This window comes from Coenobita brevimanus, chromosome 64, assembly GCF_032717465.1.
Source record: "Coenobita brevimanus isolate Jiangsu-jjx chromosome 64, ASM3271746v2, whole genome shotgun sequence".
NCBI lineage: Eukaryota > Metazoa > Arthropoda > Malacostraca > Decapoda > Coenobitidae > Coenobita > Coenobita brevimanus.
The window spans coordinates 33,544,567-33,571,568 of record NC_137017.1 but is presented as its reverse complement, the minus strand read 5'-3'; the positions used below and the strand labels follow the sequence as shown (position 1 = coordinate 33,571,568).

Below are 27,002 nucleotides of genomic sequence, written 5' to 3'. Positions count from 1 at the left end.
ACTGTATTCACCTTTACATTCCGCATCCTACACACTCTCCCAAACTCAGCCACCAAGCCTTGCAGCTCCCCTTCGTCTTCATTTAACAATACAGTAACATATGCAAACAACAGTACAGGGAGTTTCCAAACACTGCCCTCTCTCATTAAGGCCACTCCAACATTCACTGCCCTACCTTGTATCTCTTTTATAACCCCATCCATGTACAGATTGAACAACCATGGAGACATGACACATCCCTGTTTCAATCCAACCTTCAAATAGAAAAATTCACTCAGTTCACTATCCACGTGCACTTAACACCCTCATACATACACCTCATGGCATTCAACAACATCCGAGCTACTCCACATATTCTTAATACTTTCCACAATCCTTGTATATCCATTCTGTCATATCCTTTCTCCAAATCCATAAGGGCTGCACACAACTTCTTTCCCTTCTCTAGAAACTTTTCCACTAAAGATCTAAGAATAAATATTTGATCTACACAACCTCTTCCCTTCCTAAAACCTCTATGTTCTCCTCCAACTAATTCCTCTGTTATTTCCCTAACTCTGTCAATAAGTATCCTACTATATATTTTCCCTATTACACTAAGAAGACAAATGCCCTTATGATTGCCACACCCTTTTCCCCATTTCCTTTGTACAGGGGAATAATTATACCTGACTTCAAGTCCTCCAGGACTCTATCTTCCTCCCAGGCCAATCTGCACATCTTCCATATCCATTCTACTACTATCTCTGCCCCATGGCAGAATTTCACCACACTCTCCATCAGTTTTTGGGGCTTTCCCTATTTTAACTTTCTTCATTGCTTCCACTACTTCCATCCGACTGATTCCTTCCTGTCTTCTCAGCTCCCTCCTCCTCCCAGCCACTTATACTTGCATTACTTTCATTCTCTATGTTCAACAATTTCTTAAAGCATTCTCTCCATCTGCTCATTTTTCTCCCTTCTCCACTACCAATATACCATTCTTATCATTCACTTCCCAACTTACTTCTTTATCACCCTGTCTAACTCTGTTTACCTCTTTCCAGAAAATTTTCTTACATTCCATCCACTTTACACTCAAATAACATACATGCCTTAAAAGTGCAGTTCTATTACTAAATATGTAAAGATATTACTGTACCATAATGTGTTTGACTGATTTTTGGTATCTTGTATATTTCATGATTTTCATCTCCAGTCTTCTTTGTCTTCATGGACTGTTCTTGTATTGCATCATCATCTTCATCAGAGGATGATCCAATGTTGTCTATATTCCCTTTCAGATGCGATGGGTCATCAGCACTGACCACTCCCTCTGCTGCCATCTGAAAAAGAATTTTATTACAGTACATACGAAGTGCAGTGCTCAGTCTGTGATTTTAAAACACCACACCAAATCCTTTGCTTAGTAATGAAACGATGAGGGAAAAAAATGCAAATGAATCTGCCAGCACCATTAGAAAGAGGCTCTAAACCACTTACAGTACCACCCAGGCATTATAAATGGTGACAGGGGAAATCAGGCCAGACTTTGAGACACTGCTGCTTGTCTCCAGGTTACAATACCTAATGAGGTACAATGACCTTCTCCTAAACTAACTGAACTGCTCATTCAAACTGAGAGCTGCATGACAGTATATACCTGCACACCAGAAAACCATTTACTACACTGGGTAGTAACCATATAACCAAATTTTGGCGCCTGGTGGTTTAGTGGGTAATTATTGCGCTCCAATCGGACTGAGCCGGTCAAGGTTTATATCTATGAGGTGGTTGGGGTTTACTGCTCACGTAATGCCACTCAGGGATGAGTGAGGCTGGTCACTCTCATCTTAAATGTCAGGACCAACTGCCTAGCCCCAGGGTTCTACGCTCCTCATGGGGCAATGTAGGACTGGATGATGGATGGACGGATGGATATATATATATACAGTATATATATCTATTTATCTAAATACCTAGGCTGCTTCCCCCAAGGAAAGGGAGGTAGCCGAGACAGGACGACACACTTCCCATTTATTCATCCATTCAAACACATTCATTCACATCTTAGCCCCAAGGGGAGAACGGACAGATCCTCACCGCACCGCACAGCACAAGGGTCAACTGCGCAATGCAATCAGTGACATCCGCAGCAGGGCCCGACAGCAGAGCTGGTTTACCCCTGCCACATCATAACAGACCCATCTCTCGCTCAACACACATTGCTATATATATATATATATATATATATATATACAGCAGTCCCTCAATTATCCAACGTAATAGCGCAAAGGCATGTCCATGTAGTGCCAATGTCTGGATAATGAACAATATCCCCCTCTACTATACCCTGACCCTATCTGTACCCCTCTTCCAACCTAAACCTAACCTATTTGTACAGTACCTTTGCTTACTTTGGCAGTGATTTCTGGTCATTCAGGTGCATTCAGATGTCAAAATAAACACAGGAATATCAAAAATAATTTTTAACGCCAAGAAAACCATGCAAAAAAAACACTGAAAACCAAAAAAACACACTAACCACCAAGAAAATCCAGTAAAAAAAACACTGAAAACCAAACAACACCCAGCACATACACTAGTGTGTGTACACTACCCCTCCTAATACTGGCATTGTTTTCAGGTCAATCTGCCATATTTAGACACTAAAACACACACTGGAACATTCAAAGGAATCGTAAACAACAAGAACCCTATGTAAAAAAAATTGGGAAAAAAATATATAAATATATATAGATATAAATAAATAAATAAATATATATATGTATAGTAAATCCTCTATTTTTGACGCATTTTACTTCGACGCCTCGTTTTTCACGCAAGAAAAAATGTTCCGAGTTGTCTCACAATTCGCGAATTTCCCTACATTTCGATGCCCCCAGCTGGCAACCAATGACTACAACAGAAACATACAGTGAGTCCTCGGTATACGAAAACTCAATGTACGAATTTTTGATGGTACGAAAGCGATGAATGTAGGACAAATTCCAGAATACGAAAAGCTTCTGTCTCGATGGTATGAAAAGCGATACGAGAGGAAATACGAAAAATTCAAAATGGGCACGCTGCACAGCACAGCGATCACTTGCGGCGAGAAAACGAACTAACCCGTCTCTGGTAAACACATTTTCTCGCGCTTCTCAGTCGAGTCACGTCTGTCCTCTCCTCTCAGCTTTGTTGTATGTTACTCTGTTTTTCGCTGTTCTTCACGTTTTCGTATTTTCACCATGCCTCCCCAGCGCCCTGCATCATCTCCAGCATCCGGGGAACCAGCTGCAAGGAAGAAACAGCATTGTACTCTCACTCTTGAGAGGAAATTGGAAATAATAAGATGCCACGAGGAGGGGCAATGAGTCTTGGAGATTGGGTGAGCTTTAGGCCTTGCACCATCTAATACTATAGTACTAATACTACAGTAATTTGTTGTATGTTTTATTTTTTAATGTCTGTACAATAGTATAGTACTGTATACGCGTATTGCATACTTCAAAATAGGAGGGGTAAAGTTTAAGTGGGGGGGGTCCAATGGGGTCCTGGAATGTATCCCCCCCTTTCTATGTATATTTCAATGGGGAAAATCGTTCCAATATACGAAATTTCACATTACAAAAGTTTTTTTTGGTCCCTATCCCTTTCACATATTGAGTACTCACTGTACAGGAGCGGAGACAAGCCCGAACCACACGATATTTTCATGAGAGACAGAATGTGGCTGCTACTCTGCAAGACTTGGACGTGCCAGCAAGGGTGGATGAAGGAGGAGAAGTGGACAGAGAGGAAGTGGAGGCTGAAGCCTGAGTTCAATTTCGAGGGCTTCGGCATAGGTGATGGGGCTTCCCCAGAGAGGCCCATGTCACCTAGTAATTACCCCATCTACCCTCAACACACCTTCACTTGCCACTCAAGCCAGCCTTCACTTTACTTCTGCCAAGGATTTTTGGTGTTGCAGCTCTTTATAACAGCTTTAATGTCTTTTAGGTCCATGTTTATTGTGTTATGTTGTTTTAGCACTAGTAAACACTCTTCATTAAATTTTGGGTAGCGCCTGTTTGGTGTTATAGTACTTTATGATAGGGTAGGTACATGTCCCACTGGAATGCTCTTCTATATTTCCCACTGATTCTTAACTTCACACTTCGACGTTTTGTGTTTCACGCAGTTTTGGCAGAACATCCAAGCAGCGAAAAATTAGGATTTACTGTATATATGTATACAGTGGATTCTCGAATTTCAACAGTTTAAAATTCGATGAATCAAATTTTGAAGCATTTTGGAGTGGTCTGCCTACCTCACTTTTTGATGCAAAGTCGAGTATTTCTCAGGGCCAGACTCCAACCATAACATGCAAAGATAATATTTTTGACGCGAACCAAAATGCTAGAAGTGAAGGAAAATTATAAGAAAAAGTATGAGCCTAATCTAATATCGTATGTGACGTGTCAAGAAGAGAATGAAAATCAACATCATTTATTCACATGTGGAGCACACAATGATAAGGTTCCAAGACAATTCACTATCAAGTCAATTCACCGTCAGATAATTCCCCATCAAAACATGGACAATTCGCACCCTTGACTGTTCCCCATCATTCTATAAATATTCTTCACTTTCAATACTCCTCCCTGCACTTTCCCTTTCACTCCCCACTCCCTCCACACCACTTCCGACCTCCCCAAACAAAAGACAAGGCCCATACCTGCTCGTATGACGTGGTGTGCGCTCAGGGCCATGATGGGTGATAATTTCTAGATCGTACCACTTGGCAGCACGTCCCACGGCTCCGTCCTCATCCTCATCCTCATCCTCGAAATCCGGCTCCACATCACGTTGGGGCTGCCGAGAGGATGTTGCACGTTGTTTTCATGCAGGCTGGCCCTCTCTAGCAGCACGATAAGTCACGTAGCGCCGCTTCCTGGGGGACAGGACTTCCTCATCACTGCTGCTGCTTTCCACCTCCTCTGGTTGGACATAATCTTTGTCCACAACCTCGTCGTCCAGTGGGGAATCACTGTCGCCTGTGAAGGCATCCAGGGCGGCTTGGATTTCCTCCTCCGAGAGACCTTTATGCGCCATGTCTGAGCAGGACCATTGCTAACAGGTGAGTGACCGAGCCGAGGATGAGCAAGGATCGAGCAGGGTCGCCGAGTGTCCCCGCCTGGTGGCAGGTAGGGGAAGGTCGAGCGACCCTACGTACCAAAAATCAGGCGCGAATTTTGAAAATTGTGCAAATTATGCACCTTGCAATTGCCCGATGTACCTATACGTCGACAGGACTGGCAAATGCAAAATGTTGCAACATACTCATACGTTGATGGGACGCCTCGGGTTAAAGCAATTGGGTGATAGTTAGAGGGTTGGGAATGGTCACCTTTCTTTGGGACTGGCTGAATGAGAGCAAACTTCCAGCAAAAAGGAAAGGTACAAGTTGATAGACAAAGGCGAAAGAGTTTACCTAGGCAGTTTATTTATGCAGGTACAGCGTATAATAAACGTGCTTCCTACCCCTTTCACTCCAACCTGGTCTGACAATGCCCTCTCCCCATCATGATTACTGAGCTGTAATAACAAATTAATAATACTGTACTAGTCATGAAGAAGTACTATGACAATGATGTTATATATGCTGCAAAAGGAAAAAAAATGGGCAAATTTAAACTAAAATGAGTATAGTTTTCATATTTAGTAACAGAACATAATGCTGTACTCATTTATTTTTTAAACATATGCTTGAATTCCCACCTGTGGAGGAGGATCCTTTGATTGATCAAACTTTTGGCTTTACAGAACCTGACTTCCTTTCAATTAGTCTGCTACAGCAAGGGTCTACTTGTATACTGTATTGAGATAATCAATGAGTAAGATGGCACCCATACCTTTTAAAAGTTACCTTGTTGTGGATGCTATTAAAACAAGTGTGATTACACAAGGGCTTTTCTGCATTTGTCAAAAGACAAAAAAAGGAACGTATTTCTGTGAGCAAGAGAATAACAACCATAATGTGTAATGTGCAGTCAGATGGTTCTCAAGCCATGGAAACAATAATCAGTGTCGGGAAAATCAAATAAAACTGTCTCAGGGATACGAATTTCATGTCAATAGATGCAAAAATCTACAGCTTGCCACTTCAAAAATCAAAAGTTGAAAATTCATCCCCCCTCCAATGTGTGATGAATCTTTATTACAGTTAGTGACGGGAGATAACAATATAATAATACTTACTTTAATATATTTATCTATTTGATACTTAAGTTTGTCTTCCAATGGGCGGATTCTCTCTAAAACAACTCTGTGTTCCACCAGCCTCTCTGAAATAGATGGCAAACTTAGTAAGGAATAACAAATACTGTTGGTACATCTCAAAATTCAAATACATATTCAAATTTTCATAAAAACATTCAACTCATGAGATTTACAAACCAATAGCTACACTGTAATCTGGGCTGCTTTTTAACAAAGGCATGAAGATTGTGGTGTATAACTTCAAAACAGATAATAGAATCTGACCAAGCATGTCAGTTTTAGCAGAGGAAAACAATTCATGGAACTGTAACACTTACCTATACTCTGGTCATTTTCAATTTTGAGACCTTTGAGTTTGCGGAGTATGATACAAGTAAGGTTGGCCATATATGACAGGAAAGACTGATTCTTAAGCTCAAAGAGACCCAAACCCTGAAACAAGGACAAACAAATATCATTACAGACATAGGGGGAGGCGGTGGCTCAACCGGTAGAGAAGTGGCGTGCGGTCCTAACGGACCCAGGTTCAAATCCCGGCTGGGGCAGGGAACAGTTTAAGGATTTGAATTTCATTAAATCAGGCTTTACTGATCTACCAGAAGACCCACCGACATGTCGTAAAAATACCCCCGCTAATACCAATACACCAGTCCTGTATGAGACAGCCCTAGCATGTATTCAATATGGACGGTGGGTGTTAGCGCCGAAGTGGTGACATGTAGAGGTGTATGGTATGTAGGAGGACTCCTGGGCCTTGATAGCAGGCTGTGAAGCCTATGCCCAGAGTCGGACACATAAAAAAAAAAAAAAAAAAAAAAAAAAAGTTATAAATTGTTAAGGTTCCCAGTCATTTGACTTATACTGTATTACCATGCATAATGGCAAAACTATACAGTAATCAGTTTATACGTTTCTTCACATCATATTAAGGTGGAACCTCTATCCAGTCACAAAATCCAGCAATTTCTAAGAAAGTAGAAAAAAAACTGACTTATATCCTATACAATGGCAGAAACTGTATGCAACGGTGCTGGAATGAATCGATTTACATTCCTCTTCTGTCTTTCTTTACTTCATTCTTTTCTCGTCCTTCTACCTACAGGTAACTTTACACTCCCTCTTTTGTCTTTCTTTCCTTTATTCTTTCCTCTTCCTTCTGCCTGTGGGTGACTCTACACTGAGTGACATGCCAAATAGTTTCCTGTACACTGGGAAACCATTTACTACGCTGGGTGGTAACCATATAACCAAATTATGGCGCCTGTTGGTTTAGTGGGTAATTAAGGTGCTCCAATCAGACTGAGCTGGTGAAAGTTTATATCCAAGGGGTGGTTGGGGTTTATTATTCATGTAATGCCACGCAGGGATGAGTGAGGCTGGTCACTCTCATCTTAAATGTCAGGACCATCTTGCCTAGCCCCAGGCTCCAACGCTCCTCATGGGGCAATGTAGGATTGGATAATGGATGGACTAAGCATTGTGCTCCATCACTGAACTACTGGAGGGGGATGCCTTCATCTGGCGGCACTGACATAGCTGGGCCCATCCTTGCTGTCATCTCGGCACCTTCCTGTGCCTCCCAACCATTTCCCTTAGCTTAATGAGCTCCTCTGTTGACAGCTGCTCAGTGTGGCTGTCCAGGAATTCTTACATATCTTCCTTGTCAACGTCCTCAATCATGCCTCGTGCAAAAAGTCATAGATGTCTCGAAAGACGTTCTCCACCGTCACGAACCCCATGAAAGAGTAAACACAGCCATACTTTGTACCAGACAGCATTTAACCCCTAACAGCCGGCTGACATGTATAGCCATCATGATTCCGTGCCCTGAATCATGACACGCAAGTTGCTCCCTGGGGGGGGGGGTGAATCCACAGCCAAATAAGCCACCGGAAATTGGTTTGATTGGTATAAAAGGTAAACAAGCATCTTTGCTGGTGTTTATACAGGTATACCCCACTTTAACAATGCAATTGGTTAGGTAAAAACCCATCATTTGGCGGGGTATCATTTATCAGGGTAGATTTGACATGTAAAGCAATGGGATGCGTTTTTCAGCCTTGAGTCCCCCCCCCCCCCGAAACATGTCCAAAACCCATCCAATTGAGGCCAAAAACAAGTTTAAAGCCAATCTAAATGGCCTAACAGCTGTAATAGAAGCTAACCTAAGCCTAACACCTGTAAATAACTCACTAAAGCCAACAAATATAAGTTTGGAAAAAATCAAGCTTAGTCAACTGTACCCCAAAATGACAATGTTCACCCTAACTATGGCTAAAACACATTAGGCTACTCTATGTCTAAAAACAGTTTCTATCTAAAGCAATCTAAACACACAATTTTAGTCCAAAATATAATCAAAATCGGTAAAAAAAATAAAAACCCATCATTAAACCGAGGTTTGGCCATCGTTAGGCAGGGTATGGTGGTATTTCTACTCCCCCTGTTAACCCGCGGTATTGCATCTAGGGGTATCATATATCGATATATACTATAGAATTAGCTAATACAAACACAAAAACTAATGAATAAAATAATAAAATTGCAGCGAGAATAAATGGTGCTCAAGAGCAAAACTTACCTTCATATAACTTCCCACCATCCTTGTGCAAAATTCTGACAGCACCTTGCAAGAGTTAAGCATATGTTTAGATCCAGAATTTCATGATTTTTCTTGTGGATTTTTACGCAATTTAACTACAGCCAATAGTATTCAAATAAATCGCCAAAAACTTTAAAAAGTCAAGGGTCAGTGCTTTCAGCGCGAAGGAGGGGAGAGACTGAGGGAGTGAGGGGGTAGCCGGGAGGCCTAGCTAGCAAGGAAGGGAGCATGGGAGGGTAAGGTGGAGGGATGGGAGGGGGGAGGGGGAAGAAGTGAGGCTGTGGGCAGGATTTTCACCCTTCTGTAACAAGGTGGACAGGCACTTTCCTCTGACCTGTGGCTTGTGGTCTGTCTAACATGCGCGCTGGCTGTTAGGAGACACATCTCCCAGTGACCGGGCAACTTTGAACAAGTGGTAGAGAGGAAGACAGGCGCTTCCACCTGGCTTGTGGTTTGTGGTCTCTGTTAGATGTGTGGTGGCAGTTGGGAAAGGCTAATCCCGGTGGCCACATGACTTTGGACATACAGTGCGGATGCGTACGGATGTTTTTGACACCGCTTGTGGGTTATGGTTTGTATTACTTGGGTGCTGGAGGTTCGTGGGGAGTGAGTGGACCAGCATCCAACTTTGACCATTCAGTACAGGGGTAGACAGATATTTTAGCTCAGGTTGTGGGGGGTAGGAGGGGTTTCAAGAATACTCCCCCAGTATCCCTGCTTGTCGTACGAGGCGACTAAAAGGGTTGGTGGTGGGTTAGTGCCCCACCCCGTAAAAAGAACTAACTAAAAAAGCGAATAAAGCGCATCGGACCCGGACGGACCATACGTTGACGACAAAGGAACGGACAAAGGACATTCTTAGGGTGGGAACGTGGAATGTGAGAGGAGTGAATGATGAAGTGAAAGAGAGAGAGAGATTGTTCAGGTGCTTGAGGATGCAAAAGTGGATATATGTGGATTGACTGAAACTAAATGGAAAGGTGAAAGGGTGAGAGAATGGGAATAAGGTTTAGGTATATGTGCGGGAGTCAATGAAAATGAGAGGGCAAGAGAGGGAGTGTGTAGATCAGATATTTGTTCTAAGATGTTTAGTGGAGAAGTATCTAGAGAAGGGAAGGAAAGTGTATGCTGCCTTCATGGACTTGGAGAAAGCTTATGACAGAATGGATAGGCAAGGTGTGTGGAAGGTATTAAGAATATATGGGGTGGAGAGGAAATTGCTGAGTGCTGTGAAGAGTATGTACAAGGGAGCTAGGGCTACAGTGCGAGTGGATGGTGAGCTGAGTGAGTTCTTTGATCTCAATGTGGGACTGAAACAGGGTTGTGTGATGTCTCCATGGCTGTTTAATATATACATGGATGGGGTTGTAAAGGAGGTGCAGGGTAGGGCAGTGGATGTGGGGGTGGCTCTAATGAATGAGGGTGAGATTTGGAAGCTTCCAGTGTTGCTGTTTGCTGATGATACAGTACTATTGGGTGAAGATGAATGGGAGTTGCAAGGTTTGGTGAATGAATTTGGGACAGTGTGTAGGAGGAGGAATCTGAAAGTTAATGTAAACAAAAGTAAAGTTATGGTGTTTGAGAGGAATGAAGTCACAGAGTGTGCAGTGAGGTTGGATGGTGAGGATATGGAGAATGTGAATGCATTCAAGTACTTGGGTAGTGTGATGAGTAAGGATGGAACTTTGGGGGATGAAGTGCGTGAAAGGGTACAGCAGGGAAGGAAGGTTGTTGGTACACTGAAAGCAGTGATGAGAAATAAGGAGGTGAGTATGGAAGTTAAGAAGTCACTGCATGATAGTATTGTGATCCCTACCCTGACGTATGGAAGCGAGGCATGGACCTTGCAAGAGCGGAACAAGTCAAGAGTGAGAGCAGTGGAAATGAGTTACTTGAGAGGAGCATGTGGAGTGACGTGGAGGGACAGGTTGACGAATGAAGAAGTGAAGGAACGCTGTGGGGTGGATGTGGATGTGGTTGAGAAGATTAGGAGAAATACACTGAGGTGGTTTGGACATGTGAAGAGAATGGAGAATGAAAGACTAAGAGGGTGTATGTAGGTGAGGTGGAGGGAGGGAGAGGGAGAGGTAGACCGAGGATGAGGTGGAGAGATGGAGTTGAGAGGTATATGAGGGAGGGGGGGGGGGTCAGCTGGATGGAGGGTAGTCAAATGGTGAGTGACAGAGTGACCTGGAGGCGTTTTGTCTGCAGCCACCCTTTGCGGGATTAGGGCGTCGGGCTATAGATAGATAGATAGATAGGTTGTGGGTTATGGCCCAGCGGCCACAATACCAAATGTTTGAACACGTCGGCTGGCCGGCCAAAGTTCTCTGGGACTTTTATGTCCAGATAATATGAAGTAAGCTCTGATACTGGAGTAATTGAGCCAAGATCCAGGATCCGGATAATGAACAGGTCCGGATACTGCATGTCTGGATAAATGAGGGATTACTGTATAAGTTTTTCATATAAATCAGTACTTATACCTAAAGGAAAAATGAACACATTCATTTTACTTAATAATCCATACGTTGCTTTTTTTGCTCGTATTACTAATTTTTCTTAGCTTTGTTAACGTTTATCCACCAGTGGTTTCCCGCCATCGTCCACTCCTCATGTGGAATTTCAGAGATTTTGGGAAAAATACCCTTATTTCAAACCCTAATATCTGCCAAACTATTATAGCTAGAAAAAGGTGGATGGAATAGTTGGTGAGTGGGGTGTGCCTGCTGAGACAGATGAGAATGGTAGTGCATTAGTGGACATTTGTGATGGGAGGGGGTTGGTGACAGCCAATACACTCTTCAGGCATAAAATGATCCACAGGTATACATGGCGAGTGGTGAGAAGGGTGGGTGGTGAACTGAATGAAAGGAAGGCAATGACTGATTATGTGTGTGTGGATGAAGGGATGCGAAGATGTGTAATGGATGGAAGAGCCTATAGAGGTTGGGGGGAATGGACTTTCTGACCACTAATTGATGGTGGCCAGAATCAAGACCCAAATAAGATGGAGTAATAGAAGAAGGGAAGGACGAGAAGAAGGAGTAGTTCCAAGGAGAGTGGAAAGGTTACAAGAGGATGAGAAAAAGGCAGAATATAAGAGAGAAGTGCAGGAATGACTGGGCAAATATGAATTGGAGCAGATGGGGGAAGTGGAAGGTGTGTGCAAGATATTCACAGAATGAGTAAAGTTATAGTCTTTGAGAGGAATGTAGTCACTGAATGTACAGTGAGGTTGGATTAGGAGGAAATGAAAAATGTGAGTGTGTTTAACTACTTCGGTAGTATGATGAGTAAGGATGGAAGTTTAGAGGGTGAAGTGCTTGAATGTGTACAACAAGGAAGAATGACTGCTGGTTCTTTGAGTTCAGTGATAAGAAACAGGGAAGTGAGAATGGAAGTGAAAAAGTTACTGCATGACAGTATTGTGATACTAACTCTAATGTATGGAAATGAAACTTGGACCTTCTTAGAGGGACACAAGTCAAAAGTGAGGGCAGTGGAAATGAGTTATTTGAGAGGAGCATGTGAAGTCACATGGAGAGACAGACTGACAAATAAGGAAGTGAGGGAGCATTGTGGTATGGATGTGGATGTGATAGGAAGCGTGAGGAGAAACACACTGAGGTGGTTTGGCCATATGGAGAGGATGGGGAGCAAAAGATAGACAAGAAGAGTGTATGTGAGTGAGGTGGAGGGGGGGAGAAGGAGGGGGAGGCCAAGGATGTGATGCAGGGATGGAGTGGAGAGGTATATAAGATAGGGGGTTGTGAGCTGGAAGCAGGGCAGCAAAATGGCGGGGGACAGTGCAACATGGAGGAGATTTGTTTATGATAACCCTTTACAGGATTAAGGCATCTAGCAATAGATAGATAGACGGATGGAAAGCTTCCAGTGAACACTGAGAATTAATGAGAAGTACTTTGCCAGTATGAAACAAAAAGTCCATTACAAATGTAAAATCCCAACTATGACACACAACTGTGAAATCTGAAACTGACCAAATCAAGGGAAAACAAGCTAATCCGTTCATAATGAGCAATGGAATGGTCAATCTTGGGAATATCTTTAACAGGAAGAGATCCACTTGGGTGAGAGCACAGACTAAAGTCAAAGACATCACAAAATATAAAAGGACAGAAATGGAGGTGGGTAGGTCTTGTAGCAAGAAAAAAGAATAACTGATGGGGCATGTGGCTGACTGAATGAACTCCAAGAGATTGCAAGCATTGCAGAAAAAAGATCAGATAGGAGGAGGAGAGATGAGACTGAGGAGTTTGCAAGCAAAACCTGGCTGAGATTGGCTCAGTCAAGCTCAGTCAAGGAATCTGTGGAGAAAATCGGAGGAGGCTTTTGCTCAGCAAATGACTTGCAATGGCCGATGATGATGATGATGATGATACAGCTAGGTTTAGTTCTCCAGAAGTCTCCACCAAATGGCTTTAGCCTTGGCTGTGAGACCTTATGAAGCACTGACCTCATGATTTAATGCACTGTCATTAACCCATGTCTGGTTATTAGCACATAAATATTTAATCACATATAAATACACTTACCTTTTCTGTCCTGAAATTACCATCCCTGACTTTCTCTGTCAAAGCCTTAAAACCAGCTCCAACAGAACCCAGGTTGGTAGCAAGCTCAGCTAACAAAGCAACACCTCTGGACAGGTCTGATGCCACAGTAACATCAGTGTCATTCTGAAAAGCCACAATCATCACACTTTAGCTCATGTAAGTACACAATAATAAATCGTACATAAGAATCAGTGTTTGATATACCAGAATTCTGTTGTTTCAGACAAATTTATACAGGTAAGCTGTTTCTCAAAAGGATGGACACAGATCTTACTCTCATTAGCTTAGGAGACTCTAGCACCGATTCATTTTGTTTTACTTATAAATGTTACAACATGCTTGTATACATTGGCCTTGGTCACCTACTTCCTCTCTCCATTTCCTAAATCTTTCTTCTGCCATCCCCTACTTCTCTGTGAGCAACACCAAGTCATCACCATACAACACCTCCCACAGAAGTCTAGTTCTGAAGTCACATGAGAGAGCTTCAAGCACCAAAATAAACAATAAAGAGCTTAAAAATGACCCCTAATGCACACCAATTGACTGATTGATTGATTGCAGTGGAAACTGGCAGTGCAACTGCCAGGGTCATATGCCGCCGGACAACAAGCTAAAAGACACAGCAAAAAACAGTGCGTATTCAAAATAAAGTCAATAACTATTACTAGAAATAAAACACTGAAAATAATAAAAGAAAGTTAAAAGAAAATATCAATTACTTACATAAGCAGAAGGAGGCCTGCCTCCTGAAGAAAACTAAAAACATCATTAAAATAACTATAGGCTCCATCAAGCATTGAGGAGAGACAGTAGGCACCATATGCCCCTCTATGCTTATGGAGGAATCTCTGACGCAGGTCCCCCAAACTTGGACACTCGACCAGCAAGTGACGGACACTAAGGAGAACAAGGCAATCATCACAGTATGGTTGAGTTTCACCACTCATCAGGAACCCATGTGTAAGCCGAGAGTGCCCAATGCGAAGCCTAGAAAGAGCCACCTCCAATTGCCGGGGCATGGAAGGGAGAACCCTTGGCACAACCACTCTCTGAAAGACCTCTTTCAGCTTATTATAAGTGACATCATCCCAGCATCTCCACCAACACATATGAATCCTGCACTGCAAGTAAGGTGTTACATCAGAAGCAGGAAGCGGATATTTGGGTGGGGGCTGTTGAGAAGCCGCATCCTTGACCAATGCGTCCGCCTTCTCATTGCCCACCACACCAACATGTGCGGGAACCCAACAAAAATCCACTCTCTTCCCCCAAAGATGAATGAGGAACAGCCACTCCAATATAGCTAAAACTATAGGATGGGAAGAGTTAAAAGAGTCCAGGGTCAAAAGTGCCCCTTGAGAGTCGCTAAAAATAGTAAAAAATTGTCAAGGTGAACAAACACCAACTTCAGGGCTAAAACAATAGCTGACAACTCTGCAGTAAAAACCAAGGCAACCAAAGGAAGACTACCTCCACGGCTAAAATTGGGAAATACCACTCCAAAACCAACACCAAATGCGGATTTAGAGCCATCAGTATACACAGGCACAGAACCACCATGACTAGAAGAATGTTCTAAAAATAACTGCAAAAGACACTGAGGAGCGACAGAATCCTTTGAGCCTGCAAAAGACCTGCAGAAAGTTACCTTGGGCAATTTCCATGGAGCAACCCTCGGGATCCGAACAGGACTGACAAACCAAACTCTTCCATAATATCCCGAACCCAATAGCCAAACGGGTGAGGCATGCGAGGGTGTCTACTATAATACAAAAAACAAGACTGTTTCATCACACATTCACAGACAAGTGAGTCTGGAAGGCAACGAATCTGGAGCCAGCACCGTGCTGCAACAGACTGATGCAGTGGATCTAAGGGAGGCACACCAGCTATCACCAACAAGCTGGGAATTGGAGATAACCAAAAAGCCCCAGTTGCAAGGCAAAGACCAGCATGATAGACAGCATCTAGAGTTTTTAGTCTGGACTCTGTGGCAGAGGAGTATACATTGCAGCCATATGAGAGCTTGGAGGTTACAAACACCTGAAACAAATGCAAGAGCGTCCTCTGACCAGCACTCCAATAGGTATGGGACAGAACCCTCAATAGACTGAGAGCCTTCATACATGATGTTTTAAGATTTGCCAAGTGTGAAACCCATATCAAACGGCAGTCACGCGTCAGGCCCAAGAATTTCGTCTGTCACGCAACGGAGTCTCCTGCCACAAAACTGGAGATCAGGGTCCGGGTGTACCCCTCTCAACCTACAGAAGTGAATAGCCACAGTCTTTGAAGGGGAAAACCGAAAACCCTTGGAAGTTGCCCAAGCAGAAATCTTGTCCAAGGCAAGTTGCGTACGCCGCTCAATAGCAGACATGCGGGAGCCAGAAAACCATATAGCTAAGTCATCCACATAAAGGGATGAGGATACCCCAGCAGGCACAGTGTAAATGATACCATTGATGGCCACCACAAACAGGGAAACACTTAAGACACTCCCCTGTGGGACACCTTCCTCCTGGCACAGTGGCGCTGAGAGGGTAGAACCCACACGGACCCTAAACACACGATCAGACAGGAGAAGGCTCCAAGCAACACAGGCAGACGACCACGTAAACCAAAGGCATGATGTTGTTGGAGGATGCCATGGCGCCAGGCAGTGTCATAAGCCTTCTCAAGGTCAAAGAACACAGCCACAAGATGTTGTTTAGAAGCAAAAGCATCACAGATCGACGCCTCGAGCCTGATAAGGTTGTCCAAAGTGCACCGTAATTTACGGAAACCACTCTGCGACAGACAGAGAAAGCAGCCCTTCTCCAGAAACCACATAAGCCTGACATTGACCATCTTCTCGAACAGCTTGCACACACATGATGTTAAAGTGATAGGGCAATAGTTGGTGACCTGGGAATGGTCTTTACCAGGTTTGGGAATGGGGAGGACAATACCCAACTTCCAACTTCTGGGAATAGAGCCCTCACTCCAAACCCTGTTAAAGAGGTCCAATAAAAACTGAAGTGAATCAGTCGGCAGATGACGGAGCAGAGCGTATGGAATGTTGTCAGGCCCAGGAGCAGTGTCAAGACACTCTAAGAGGGCAGCACGCAGCTCACGGAGGCTGAAGTCTAAATTATATGGCATTCCGCCACAAGAGCGAAAGTCAAGACCCAGCCTCCCCTGATTCCTACGAAAGGTAGCAAACGGCTGAGAAGGATCCTTTTTTGAGACAACATAAAACTGATTAGCATAAGCAGATGCTACTGCATCTGGTGCAGACACAAGTTCTCCGTGAAGTCGCAACACCGGTAGAGAGGGGGGCGAGAACCTGCCAGAAATCTTGCGCACCTTTTTCCACACCATAGGCATTGGAGTCGAGGATGTAACTGTAGAAACATACGACCTCCACGAGTTACGGCAAGCATTCTTCACGACCCATCTATAGTGAGCACATGCTTTGCGAAACTGGATTTTTAGAAAAACAACATTACGACTGGCAAAAAAACGACAGGCAGCTGCTTTGTAAGCTCCCTTTGCTATGAAGCAGTCATCATTCCACCATGGCACAGGTCTCTGGGATAAAACACCAGAAGTCTCTGGGATGGAATGAACCCCTGCTGAGAATGTGGTCTTAGTAAAATAACATTCGGCATCATTGATAGTTGAAAAATCAGTAACCCTGTTGGCAAATACATATAGTTCCTCAAAGAGAGACCAATCAGTCCTATCCAGACACCAGCGTGGCATACGGGCTGAAGGAACAGAGTGAGTAGACTGGACCAACACAGGATAATGGTCACTACCATGTAGATCATCGAAAACCTTCCAAGAAAAATCAATGGCACAGTCAGAGGAGGAGATGGTAAGGTAAATGACAGAATACGTGCCAGTCTGAATATGAAAATGGGTCGGCCTCCCATCACTGAGGACAACCAAATCTAAATCCCCAACCAAAGAGGCAAGAAGATCACCCCGGGGATTTAAAAGTGAGTCACCCCACAAAGGATGGCGGCCATTAAGGTCACCAAGGAGTAGGAAAGGGGGTGAAAGTTGACTGATAAGGGTTTCTAGATCAGCATGCATACCAGGAATGGAAGGTGGAAGGTACAGGCAACAGATGGTATAGTGCCTCCCAACGTGCATCTGTACTGCTAGAACTTGAAAGGGAGACTGTATCGCAAAGGATATAAAGGGGACATCAGAACGGCACAAAATTGCACATCCACTGCTGTGACCACCAGGAGGAGATGCATGGAAGACCTCATACCCTTAACAGAAGGGAACTGTCTGTCCCCCACCATCGTCTCCTGAAGACAGACACATAGCAGTTCAGAGCAGAGAGTAATAACTGCAATTCCTCCCAATTTGCCATGGCACCTCTACAGTTCCATTGTAGTATACTGGGTGAGAATGCCACAGTACCCACAATGAAGGAAGAATCAGGATGAGGGGCGAGACAACCTTGCCTCCCAACTGGGTTTGGATTGATGCTTATGAAAGCCCCTTGGAGGAGCCTGCCCAGCACCAGAAACCTGCACCCTCTGTCTAACATCCGAAGGCAAACGTGAGGACGAGGAAGTAAGTTTTACAACACTCCTTCTTGGAGTGGGCATACCAGTTTGTTTGGAAGGCAGCTTGGGGGCCACCTTTGGAGAGGTAGGACAGTCGGTGCTCCCACCAGAAGCCCCAGAAGTGGAAGTAGAGTCCACAGGACTCGAATCTTTTGAGGGGACCATCCCATGCTTCAGATCCGAAGCACCAACGAGCTTTCCACCAACATCCCCAGGTGAGGACGGGACCAGAGGTAAACCATCAGTTTCAGATGTGACCTGACTAGATCCCTCAGCCCGCTGCCCAGAGGGAACAGGAGAGGTGTCGACAGAAGGTTCAACAACAGAGATCTTAGGTGGCCGGTCATCATGCTCAGAGGACTCTGATGAACAACGGTGACGTTTGCCAGGTACAGGATAATGCACACCAACAATCATGGAAAAACTCATAACTCAAACCTCTACTCACTTTCGACTTACATTAAACCACAGCTACTCTAACCAGCCACTCCTAAGGCTTTCTCAATGTCCATTATATACTGGGGGAAAAAAAAAAAAAAAAAAAAGGAATAATAAATAAATAAAGGCAATATGTGCAGAAACATCCTGGCTAAGAGATGCTTGGCAGCCTCCATAACCAATGAGAACTCAGACCTGAGACAAGTACACAAGTTAAGGACAGCTGTGCCTTATGCACAGGGTTTACTGGTAACCCTTGTCAAGCTGCAGACCTCCCATATGAGGCACAATGACAGTCTGCACAAGACAAGCTGCAAGCCTCATATTAGGTAGCTACAATTTACACTGGTTATAAAACAATGACTAAGGAGAGGTAGACTACCTTACAAAAATTCAGCCTGGCAGGGGGTAGATCCTAGTGGTGACTGAAAGTTGTTCTATTAAATAAACTGGTTCCAGGGCTGTAGATTGGTCTACTTTTAAATGCTTCAGATTACAACAACTAGGCTTGGCTACACCTACTAGGCAAAATGAGAAGTAACTGCTGTCCACTGGCTGTGTTTGCTGAGAAACAAGATAAAAAACTGTAGAAGGGCCATTTAGGAAGGTGATACGAATCCAGACGACACAACCCTAAAAGCCATCAATCAGAAGCCTGTGCAGTGATATCAAGTAAAGTTTCCATTTTAATGACAAAGAAAGCAAAGGAATATGTGATTCTATCAGCAGCAGACACCATGGCTAATGGCTTAATTCAAGAGGAAATTTATTCAAACATAAGTGACTCCCTGCCTGCCAATGTCATTTTAGCTCAACAAAGAAATCATATTTGAAAAATCAATACATGTGATGAGCCGACAAACCAAAACTTTGAAAAAGGAAAGGACCACAAACTACCAAACTTCATACACTTTGACATAACTGTAGGTCACAAAAATGTTTTTTTTTTTCTTTTTCTTTTTTTTTTGTGCTTGACTCTGGGCATACAGTCGGCTTCACAGCCTGCTCCCAAGGCCCAGTAGTCCTCCTACATATCATACACCTCTACATGTCACCATTTCGGCGCTAACACCCACGGTCCATATTGAATACATGCTAGGGCTGTCTCATACAGGACTGGTGCCTTGGTATTAGCGGGGGTATTTTTACGACCCTAACTCTGTCAATAAGTTAGGGAAATAACAGAGGAATTACTTGGAGAGGAACAGGGAGGCTTTAGGAAGGGAAGAGGTTGCGTAGATCAGATATTCATTCTTAGATCTTTAGTGGAAAAGTTTCTAGAGAAGGGAAAGAAGTTGTATGCGGCCATCATGGATTTATAAAAAGCATATGATAGGGTGGATATACAAGGATTGTGGAAAGTACTAAGAATATACGGAGTACATGGGAAGTTGTTGAATGCTGTGAAGAGTATGTATGATGGTGCGAAGGCTGCAGTGCATGTGGATGGTGAACTGAGTGAGTTTTTCTACTTGAAGGTTGGGTTGAAACAGGGATGTGTCATGTCTCCATGGTTGTTTAATCGGTATATGGATGGGGTTATAAAAGGGATACAAGGTAGGGCAGTGGCTGTTGGAGTGGCCCTAATGAGAGAGGGTAGTGTTTGGAAACTCCCTGTACTGCTGTTTGCAGATGATACTGTATTGTTAAGTGAAGACGAAGGGGAGCTGCAAGGCTTGGTGGATGAGTTCGGGAGAGTATGTACGAAACGGAATCTAAAGGTGAATGTAGGGAAGAGTCAAGTTATGGTCTTCGAGAGAGGTGAAGTCAATGAATGTACAGTGAGGCTGGATGATAAGGAATGGGAAATGTGAGTACGTTTAAGTACTTGGGTAGTGTGATGAGTAAGGATGGAAGTTTGGAGGGTGAAGTGCTTGAAAGGGTACAGCAAGGAAGAAAGATTGCTGGTTCCTTGAAAGCAGTGATAAGAAACAGGGAAGTGAGCATGGAAGTGAAAAAGCTATTACATGACAGTATTGTGATACCAACTCTAACGTATGGAAGTGAAGCTTGGACGCTGCTGGAGGGACACATGAGTGAGTGCAGTGGAAATGAGTTATTTGAGAGGAGCCTGTGGAGTCACATGGAGAGAGAGAGTGACAAATGAGGAAGTGAAGGAGCATTGTGGTATGGATGTGGCTGTGATAGGAAGCGTTAGGAGAAACACACTGAGGTGGTTTGGCCATGTGGAGGGGATGGAGAGTGAGAGACTGATGAGGAGAGTGTATGTGAGTGATGTGGAGAGGGAGAGAGGGAGGGGAAGGCCAAAGATGAGGTGGAGGGATGGAGTGGAGAGGTATGTAAGAGAGGGGGGTGCGAATTGGGAGCAGGGCAGTGAAATGGCGAGGGACAGGGTGACGTGGAGGCGATTTGTTTGTGGCCACCCCATATGGGATTAAGGCATCTCGCAATAGACAGATAGATTTTTACAATATGTCGGCGGGTATTTTGGTAGATCAGTAAAGTCTGCTTTACATGAAATTCAAATCCTTAAATTGTTCCCTGCCCCAGCAGGGATTTGAACCTGGGTCCGGTAGGACCACAGACCACCTTTCTACCGACTGAGCCACCGCCTCCCTCAATTTTCTCAACATAATACACATGATCAACTGTTTCTATCTGATAAAGCAGATCACTGGTATGATAATGCCACATTTGAGGTGGTTAGGCAGCTATTCAAATAGCTCATCAGCATTCATACACGTGTGCAATCTGTCAGCAACTCAAGAGCTAATGTGCGCAGTTACTTTTCTTCATTTGTTCGTTTGTTTCTGAAGGCTCCAAAATACTTGCATGCGTCAGCCTCGGTCACCTAATGGCAGCTCTCCATGCTGCTCAATCTCTGGCAGCTTCCCTATTCAGTACCTTACTCTTGAGGTCACACTCAATGACCTCATCCCAGGTTTTCTTCGGTCTACTTCTAACAACTCTACACCTACCTGTAATATTAACATTTCTCACACTCTGCACCCAATTATCATCTCCCATCCTCTCCACATGCCCAAATCATTTCAATCTACCTCCCATCATCACAACACCAATACACTCCAATCCCATCCTATCCTTCAACTCCTCCATGATAAACTTAGCCCACCCCATGCCTCACACTCAGAAATGCACTGCAAATCCATATAATCATTGTCATTTCTGTACGTCTGAGCCTGCGAATATCCTCTTCCTTTATTGCCAAAGTCTCACTACCAAGCACCATAACACTCCTAACGCATGCTCCATACCTGTCTTTCTCTCTCTCACTCCTGTCCTAGTAATACTAATTTCAGGACAAGAAACTTACCTTCATTGTACTCTCCATGCTTGGAAGGTGCATTTGCATCAGTCCGTGCTCTTCCAGATACCAAGGACCAAATTCAACATACACCCAACACCCAACGGACGGCTTTCCTGGGTGTGGTGTTCCGAGGTCGTATTAAGATTTAAGACGCTTTCCTTTCGACTGTCGTAAAGAAAACGTCGAAATTACTTTTACTCTTCGCCACACGCGTACAGCCTCAGGCACTACCGAGTGCCTGCTACTCACAGCCCGGGCCACGGCAGCAGGGCTCCCACTTTACCATATGTAAGATTTCCCCAGATAGATATGAAAATTTCCCTAGATTGGTCACAATTTCCCCCAAACTATATAACACCGCATTTATGTCTACTGGCACTTTTTAAGGTCAGTTTTTACACGTTCACCTCAGCCGATTTTTTTCATCCAACCTGAGTGTTTCTTGACCTTCGTTTTCGGAGGTCGAAAGCCGCTGGTTTTTGCCGAACGCGACTAGCGACTTTCGGTAGAAACAATGGCCATAATCAACTCAAATCACACAAAAAACAACAGAAAACAGGTTGAACGTCCTATTTTTATAGCTAAAGGAAATTAACCAAACCTAACCTATCAAAATTACCTAACCAAACCTAGCGTAACCTATCAAAATTGCCTAGCCTAACCTACAAGCTTACCTTAATCAGTATCCTCGTCTTCGTCGAGTATTAAGCATTGTAATTAAATAATAGTTGGCACCTCTACAATTCTATGAGGCTCGCCATTTACACGCACGTTGTAAACACACACCTCAAGGACGCTTGGCTTCCCAGACAGGCAACCGGTGGGAGCGGTGGCTCAGACGTAGAGCGCCCGACTCGCAATCACGAGGTTGCGAGTTGGAGCCTCTCACATGTCACCCTTGCCGGGAGTGGTAGCGCGCTCCTGTAACCTAGCGGGGCTATGCCATAGTTGCCTAGCTCGGGGATGATTAAATCCCTTTAATCCCAGGCAACCGACCTAAAGTCACCACTGCTATAACAGGTGGGTTGCCGAGACAATGGTGCGCGGGGGTCACGCGGGGTCGGGGAGTGTACCTGCCTGGCAGCAGGTAGAGGAAGGTCTCTAATAAATTTAGACACCATTCCATCTACATTTGAGTACGCTACATCGCCTTAATCATCTTGTTTACATACTTGCCAAAACTTGAATGTATGTGTGTGTGTGTGTGTCCTTACCCAATTGTTCTTATCTAATTGTATCTTAATAGGAATGAGTCAAGCTCATACTGTCCCGTGTATTATACCATTGTTATCATACATATCCTTAAATTTGTGAATAGTTTTGGCACACACTATTTCATTTGTTAGTGCATTCCACTGACCTATTTGGGAAACTAAATTTCCTTACGTCTTTATCGCCCCCCCCCTTTTTTTTTTTTTTTTTTTTTTTTGCAGTGTCCTCTTGCTGATGCTTCCCCATAGGTTATATATTCATTTATGTCTATTTTATCTTTCCCTGAGATGCATTTATATAGCATAATCGCGTGCGCTTTTCCTTCTCTCCTGTAGTGTTGGTAGATTCAGTTTTTCTGGTCTTTCTTCGTTGGTTAGAGCCTAAGCTTAGTACCCATCTTGTAGCTGCTTTTTGTTCTGACACTTGTCCACATTAAACTCCATTTGCCAATTATTGCTCCAGTGTGTGTGTGGGGGGAGAGGGAGGTAAGGGGCCCTTGTAAGCAACATGTATTAGGAGTACTCTATTGTACAATGCTGTGCAGTAGCGAGACTTCGGCAGAGAAGGTGGAGGATATTTATAAGCTCAGTTGTACAAAGATGGTGATGATTAGATTGATGTGTTGTGCATCCTTAAATGACAGGCTTGGGGAGTTAGGATTGCAAAAGAAGAGTTGAGAGGAAGGATGGGACTTGAATATTTTAATGTTGTGATGAGAAGCAGTAGACTAAGATGGTTTGGCCATGATGAGACGATGGAGGATGACATGAGAGCAGACGACAAGATGCGTGGATGTAGAAGGTAGAATTGCAAGGGGCTAACTGAAAAAAGACCTGGGACGAGGTCATAGAGTGTGACATCAGATATTAGGGACTGAATATAGAGGCCGCTGGAAGTCAAACAGTGTTGAGATCTGCCATTAGGTGATGAAGGCCAAAACTTACAAATGTGTTGGAGTCTTTAAAAACAAACAGACAAATAAATGATGATGATGATGATAGCATTATTATGCCACTATTATAATCCCTCGATTATCTAACATAATGGAGCCAAAGGCATATCCAGATATGGAACAATATCCTCCTGCTTGTATCCATACCCTACCTTTACCCAACCTACTACCTATACTCAGCCTGTATGTACATGTACAGTACCTCTCCTAATTTTGGCAGTGTTCTCTGGTCTTCCAACCACACTTAGACATCAAAACACACATAGGAATATCCAAAATAATGCTAAACACTTAGAAGAACACAATGTATGAAAAAATAAAAATCCACAAAAATGCTACCTATATCTACAGTACCCCTCCTAATTTTGGCAGTGTTCTCTGGCCTTTTGCCATATTTAGACATCAAAACACACATAATAAACTATAAAATAATGCCAGACACTAAGAAATCAGTGCATAAAAATAATAAAATCCACGAAAACCCAACCTAATGTATAGTACCCCGCCTAATTTTGGCAGTGTTGTCTAGGCTTTCAGCTGTATTTAGGCATCAAAACACACATGGAAGTATCCATTGTAATGCTAGACACCAACAAAAATCCACAAATAACCCTCCTGTAATGCACAGTACTCCTCATAATTGTGGCAGTCTTCTTTGGTCTTTCAGTCATTTAGACATCAAAACACATACGGGACTATCCAGTGTAATGCAAGACACTGAGAAGGCTATATGTCGGTCTTTCTGAGTGTGTGTGTGTGTGTGTGTGTGTGTGTGTGTGTGTGTGTGTGTGTGTGTGTGTGTGCGTGTGTCTGTGTGTGTATGGAGTCTGTCAGATTGTGTACTTGTGTCTGTCTTGCGAGTGTGTGTGTGTGTGTGTGCGTGTGTGTGTGTGTGTGTCCTTTACGCAAAAACTGATGAACAGATTTTCATGAAATTTGGTGGAGGGATGGAGCATGGGGCAGGAAGAACCCATTAAACATTGGAATGCATCCGGTTAAAGGGGCACTCTGTAGAGCCCATACATCCGTCAACTACTGGACGGATATTCATGAAACTTGGTGGAGGAATGGAGCATGGGGCAGGAAGAACCCATTAAACTTTGGAGTGCATCCGGTTAAAGGGGCACTCGGTAGAAAGCATACATCCGTCAACTACTGAATGGATATTCATGAAACTTGGTTGAGGGATGGGCCATGGGCCAGGAAATAACTTGTTAAATTCTGGAGTGGATCTGGATAAAGGATAATTCAAACTGAGTGCATACCACAGCAAAGATTTGTTGGGCTTTTACGGAGGTATGCACTCTAATGAGTGGCCTTCTACAAAGTTATTATTGCATTTGTAACTTTCCCATATTGCCCACCACGTTTGGGTAGGGGCCCGTGGGTAGGCTGTCGTGGTCGATTTTCAAGCGAAAGGTGACAAGTGTGTCCACCCTCATGGCATTACGTAAGTCTGTGTCCCCAGCCCCCTCGGGGAGATCGGAATCTTTGCGCATGGCAAGGCTTTCTACTAAGAAATATTTATAACTGTTTGCCAGTGCTATTTATATTATTTTTTTAAGCTTTATCTCTTTCTGACATACGTATATACCTGATAAATGTATATTTCCCTTAAAAACACTAAATACATAATATAATAAATAGGAAATGGGGTTGTTAATCTTTCAAAGAAGTTTGTCAGTTCGTGGGTTTCATCTATCCTACATAATGAGGGACACCGATTTTGTCCCTAAATCTCCGCCTCACCCTAAAAAAGACAGCTCATAAATGTTAATGAGGGTTTGCATATGTAGCATTTCCTTGCGGGCCACAACGTAATTGCAATTACTGAATCTCCTTCACACCACAAAGGCTCTCATCACTCAAAACGGAACCTTTTCCCACACATAACCCCACTTAGTGTAATACTAATCCGCCCTAACTACTCATTAAAGGAAGTAGGAAAATGTTTACAGAGAGATCGACATACTTTCGATCGTCTGACAACGTAAATAACTGCATTACACGGCAAAACGACCACGCTCACGACTGACGACGCTCCAGCAGGACGAAGCGTTACTACGTGCGACACAGGAGTCCCCACTACCAAAATATGCAGTGGTGTAGCGTTTTTACTGCTTTCCGCCTAACCTAATTCAATTTAAGGGCGGAAACTACCCAAGAAAGCTTTGAGACGAATGATAAGAGAAGCCGTTTGTAAACAAAGGGCGAGGCTCCGATCATGTTACCCCTACAGAGATCAGAGGACAAATGACAAATTTTGTGGCGGCCTCTGGCAACCCCCACGCATGCGCCGTAGGGGGCGGACAGGGGGACAGATTATAGCGCTACACCGGAGTCCGTCAGGTAGGCCTCCTCTTCCTCCGGACGGAGGGAGAACAACCCCGGGGACAGTACGGGGCCTCTCCAGCCTAATCGTCATCGGTTAACGATCACTCCCTCTTCACAAGCTAAGTAACCTTTAAGAATTGGCCAATTCCAGGGGGGATTAGCTATGAGATATAAGAGAAATAGTTATTGTAGGTGAGTTAAGGTTAAGTTACGTTTCGCCTAACTCTATGAGACTTGTTTGATTTACTTAAGAACAACTTTATAGACGAGTAACGACCTACGAGTTGTTTATTAGTAAATACCAGAAATTTCTTACATAGCGGTGCCCCGGCAGGGATACCGACTTGTATACATTAAATATTTTTCACATTTTGGTGCCCAGAAAGAGGGCCCCGATTTGTTTACCAACTATTAAACATTTTTCACACCAAGGATGAGATGGAAAAAATGGGAGAAATGGAGTTCCCCCGAGCTAAGCCCTGTATTGGACTATATAGTCCCGCTAGGGTTACAGGAGCGAGCTACCACTCCCGGTACGGCAGCCCGGGCGAGGCTCGAACTCGCAATCCCCCGATTACAAGTCCAGCGCGCTACCACTGTGCTACCGCGCCCCCCAGATGAGATGGAGGGATGGAGTGGAGAGGTATAAGAGAGGGGGGGGGGAGTGAGCTGGGAGCAGGGCAGTGAAATGCCATGGGACAGGGCGACATGGAGGCGATTTGTTTGTGGCCAGCCCTTATGGGATTAAGGCGTTTGGCAGTAGATAGACAGTTTTGGACAA

At 43.9% G+C, this 27,002-nt stretch overlaps 1 protein-coding gene and 1 non-coding gene across 2 annotated transcripts in view; both read right to left on the bottom strand.

Annotated features, from left to right (window-relative positions):
- Nucleotides 1-21,969, bottom strand: part of LOC145404596 (neuroguidin) — a 41,533-nt gene extending 19,564 nt beyond the window's left edge. Inside the window, exons 1-5 of the mRNA XM_080276115.1 lie at nt 21,730-21,969; nt 13,405-13,548; nt 6,561-6,675; nt 6,223-6,308; nt 1,142-1,325 (exon numbers count right to left, since the gene is read on the bottom strand). Of these exons, the coding sequence (XP_080132241.1) occupies nt 1,142-1,325; nt 6,223-6,308; nt 6,561-6,675; nt 13,405-13,548; nt 21,730-21,768 (568 nt within the window). The 5' untranslated portion in view covers nt 21,769-21,969. The remainder of the gene's footprint in view (nt 1-1,141; nt 1,326-6,222; nt 6,309-6,560; nt 6,676-13,404; nt 13,549-21,729) is intronic.
- A 4,791-nt stretch (nt 21,970-26,760) lies between these two features.
- TRNAT-UGU (transfer RNA threonine (anticodon UGU)) lies at nt 26,761-26,832 on the bottom strand. The gene has a single exon. It is a non-coding gene; the product is annotated as a tRNA-Thr (tRNA).
- Between the last annotated feature and the right edge of the window lie 170 nt (nt 26,833-27,002).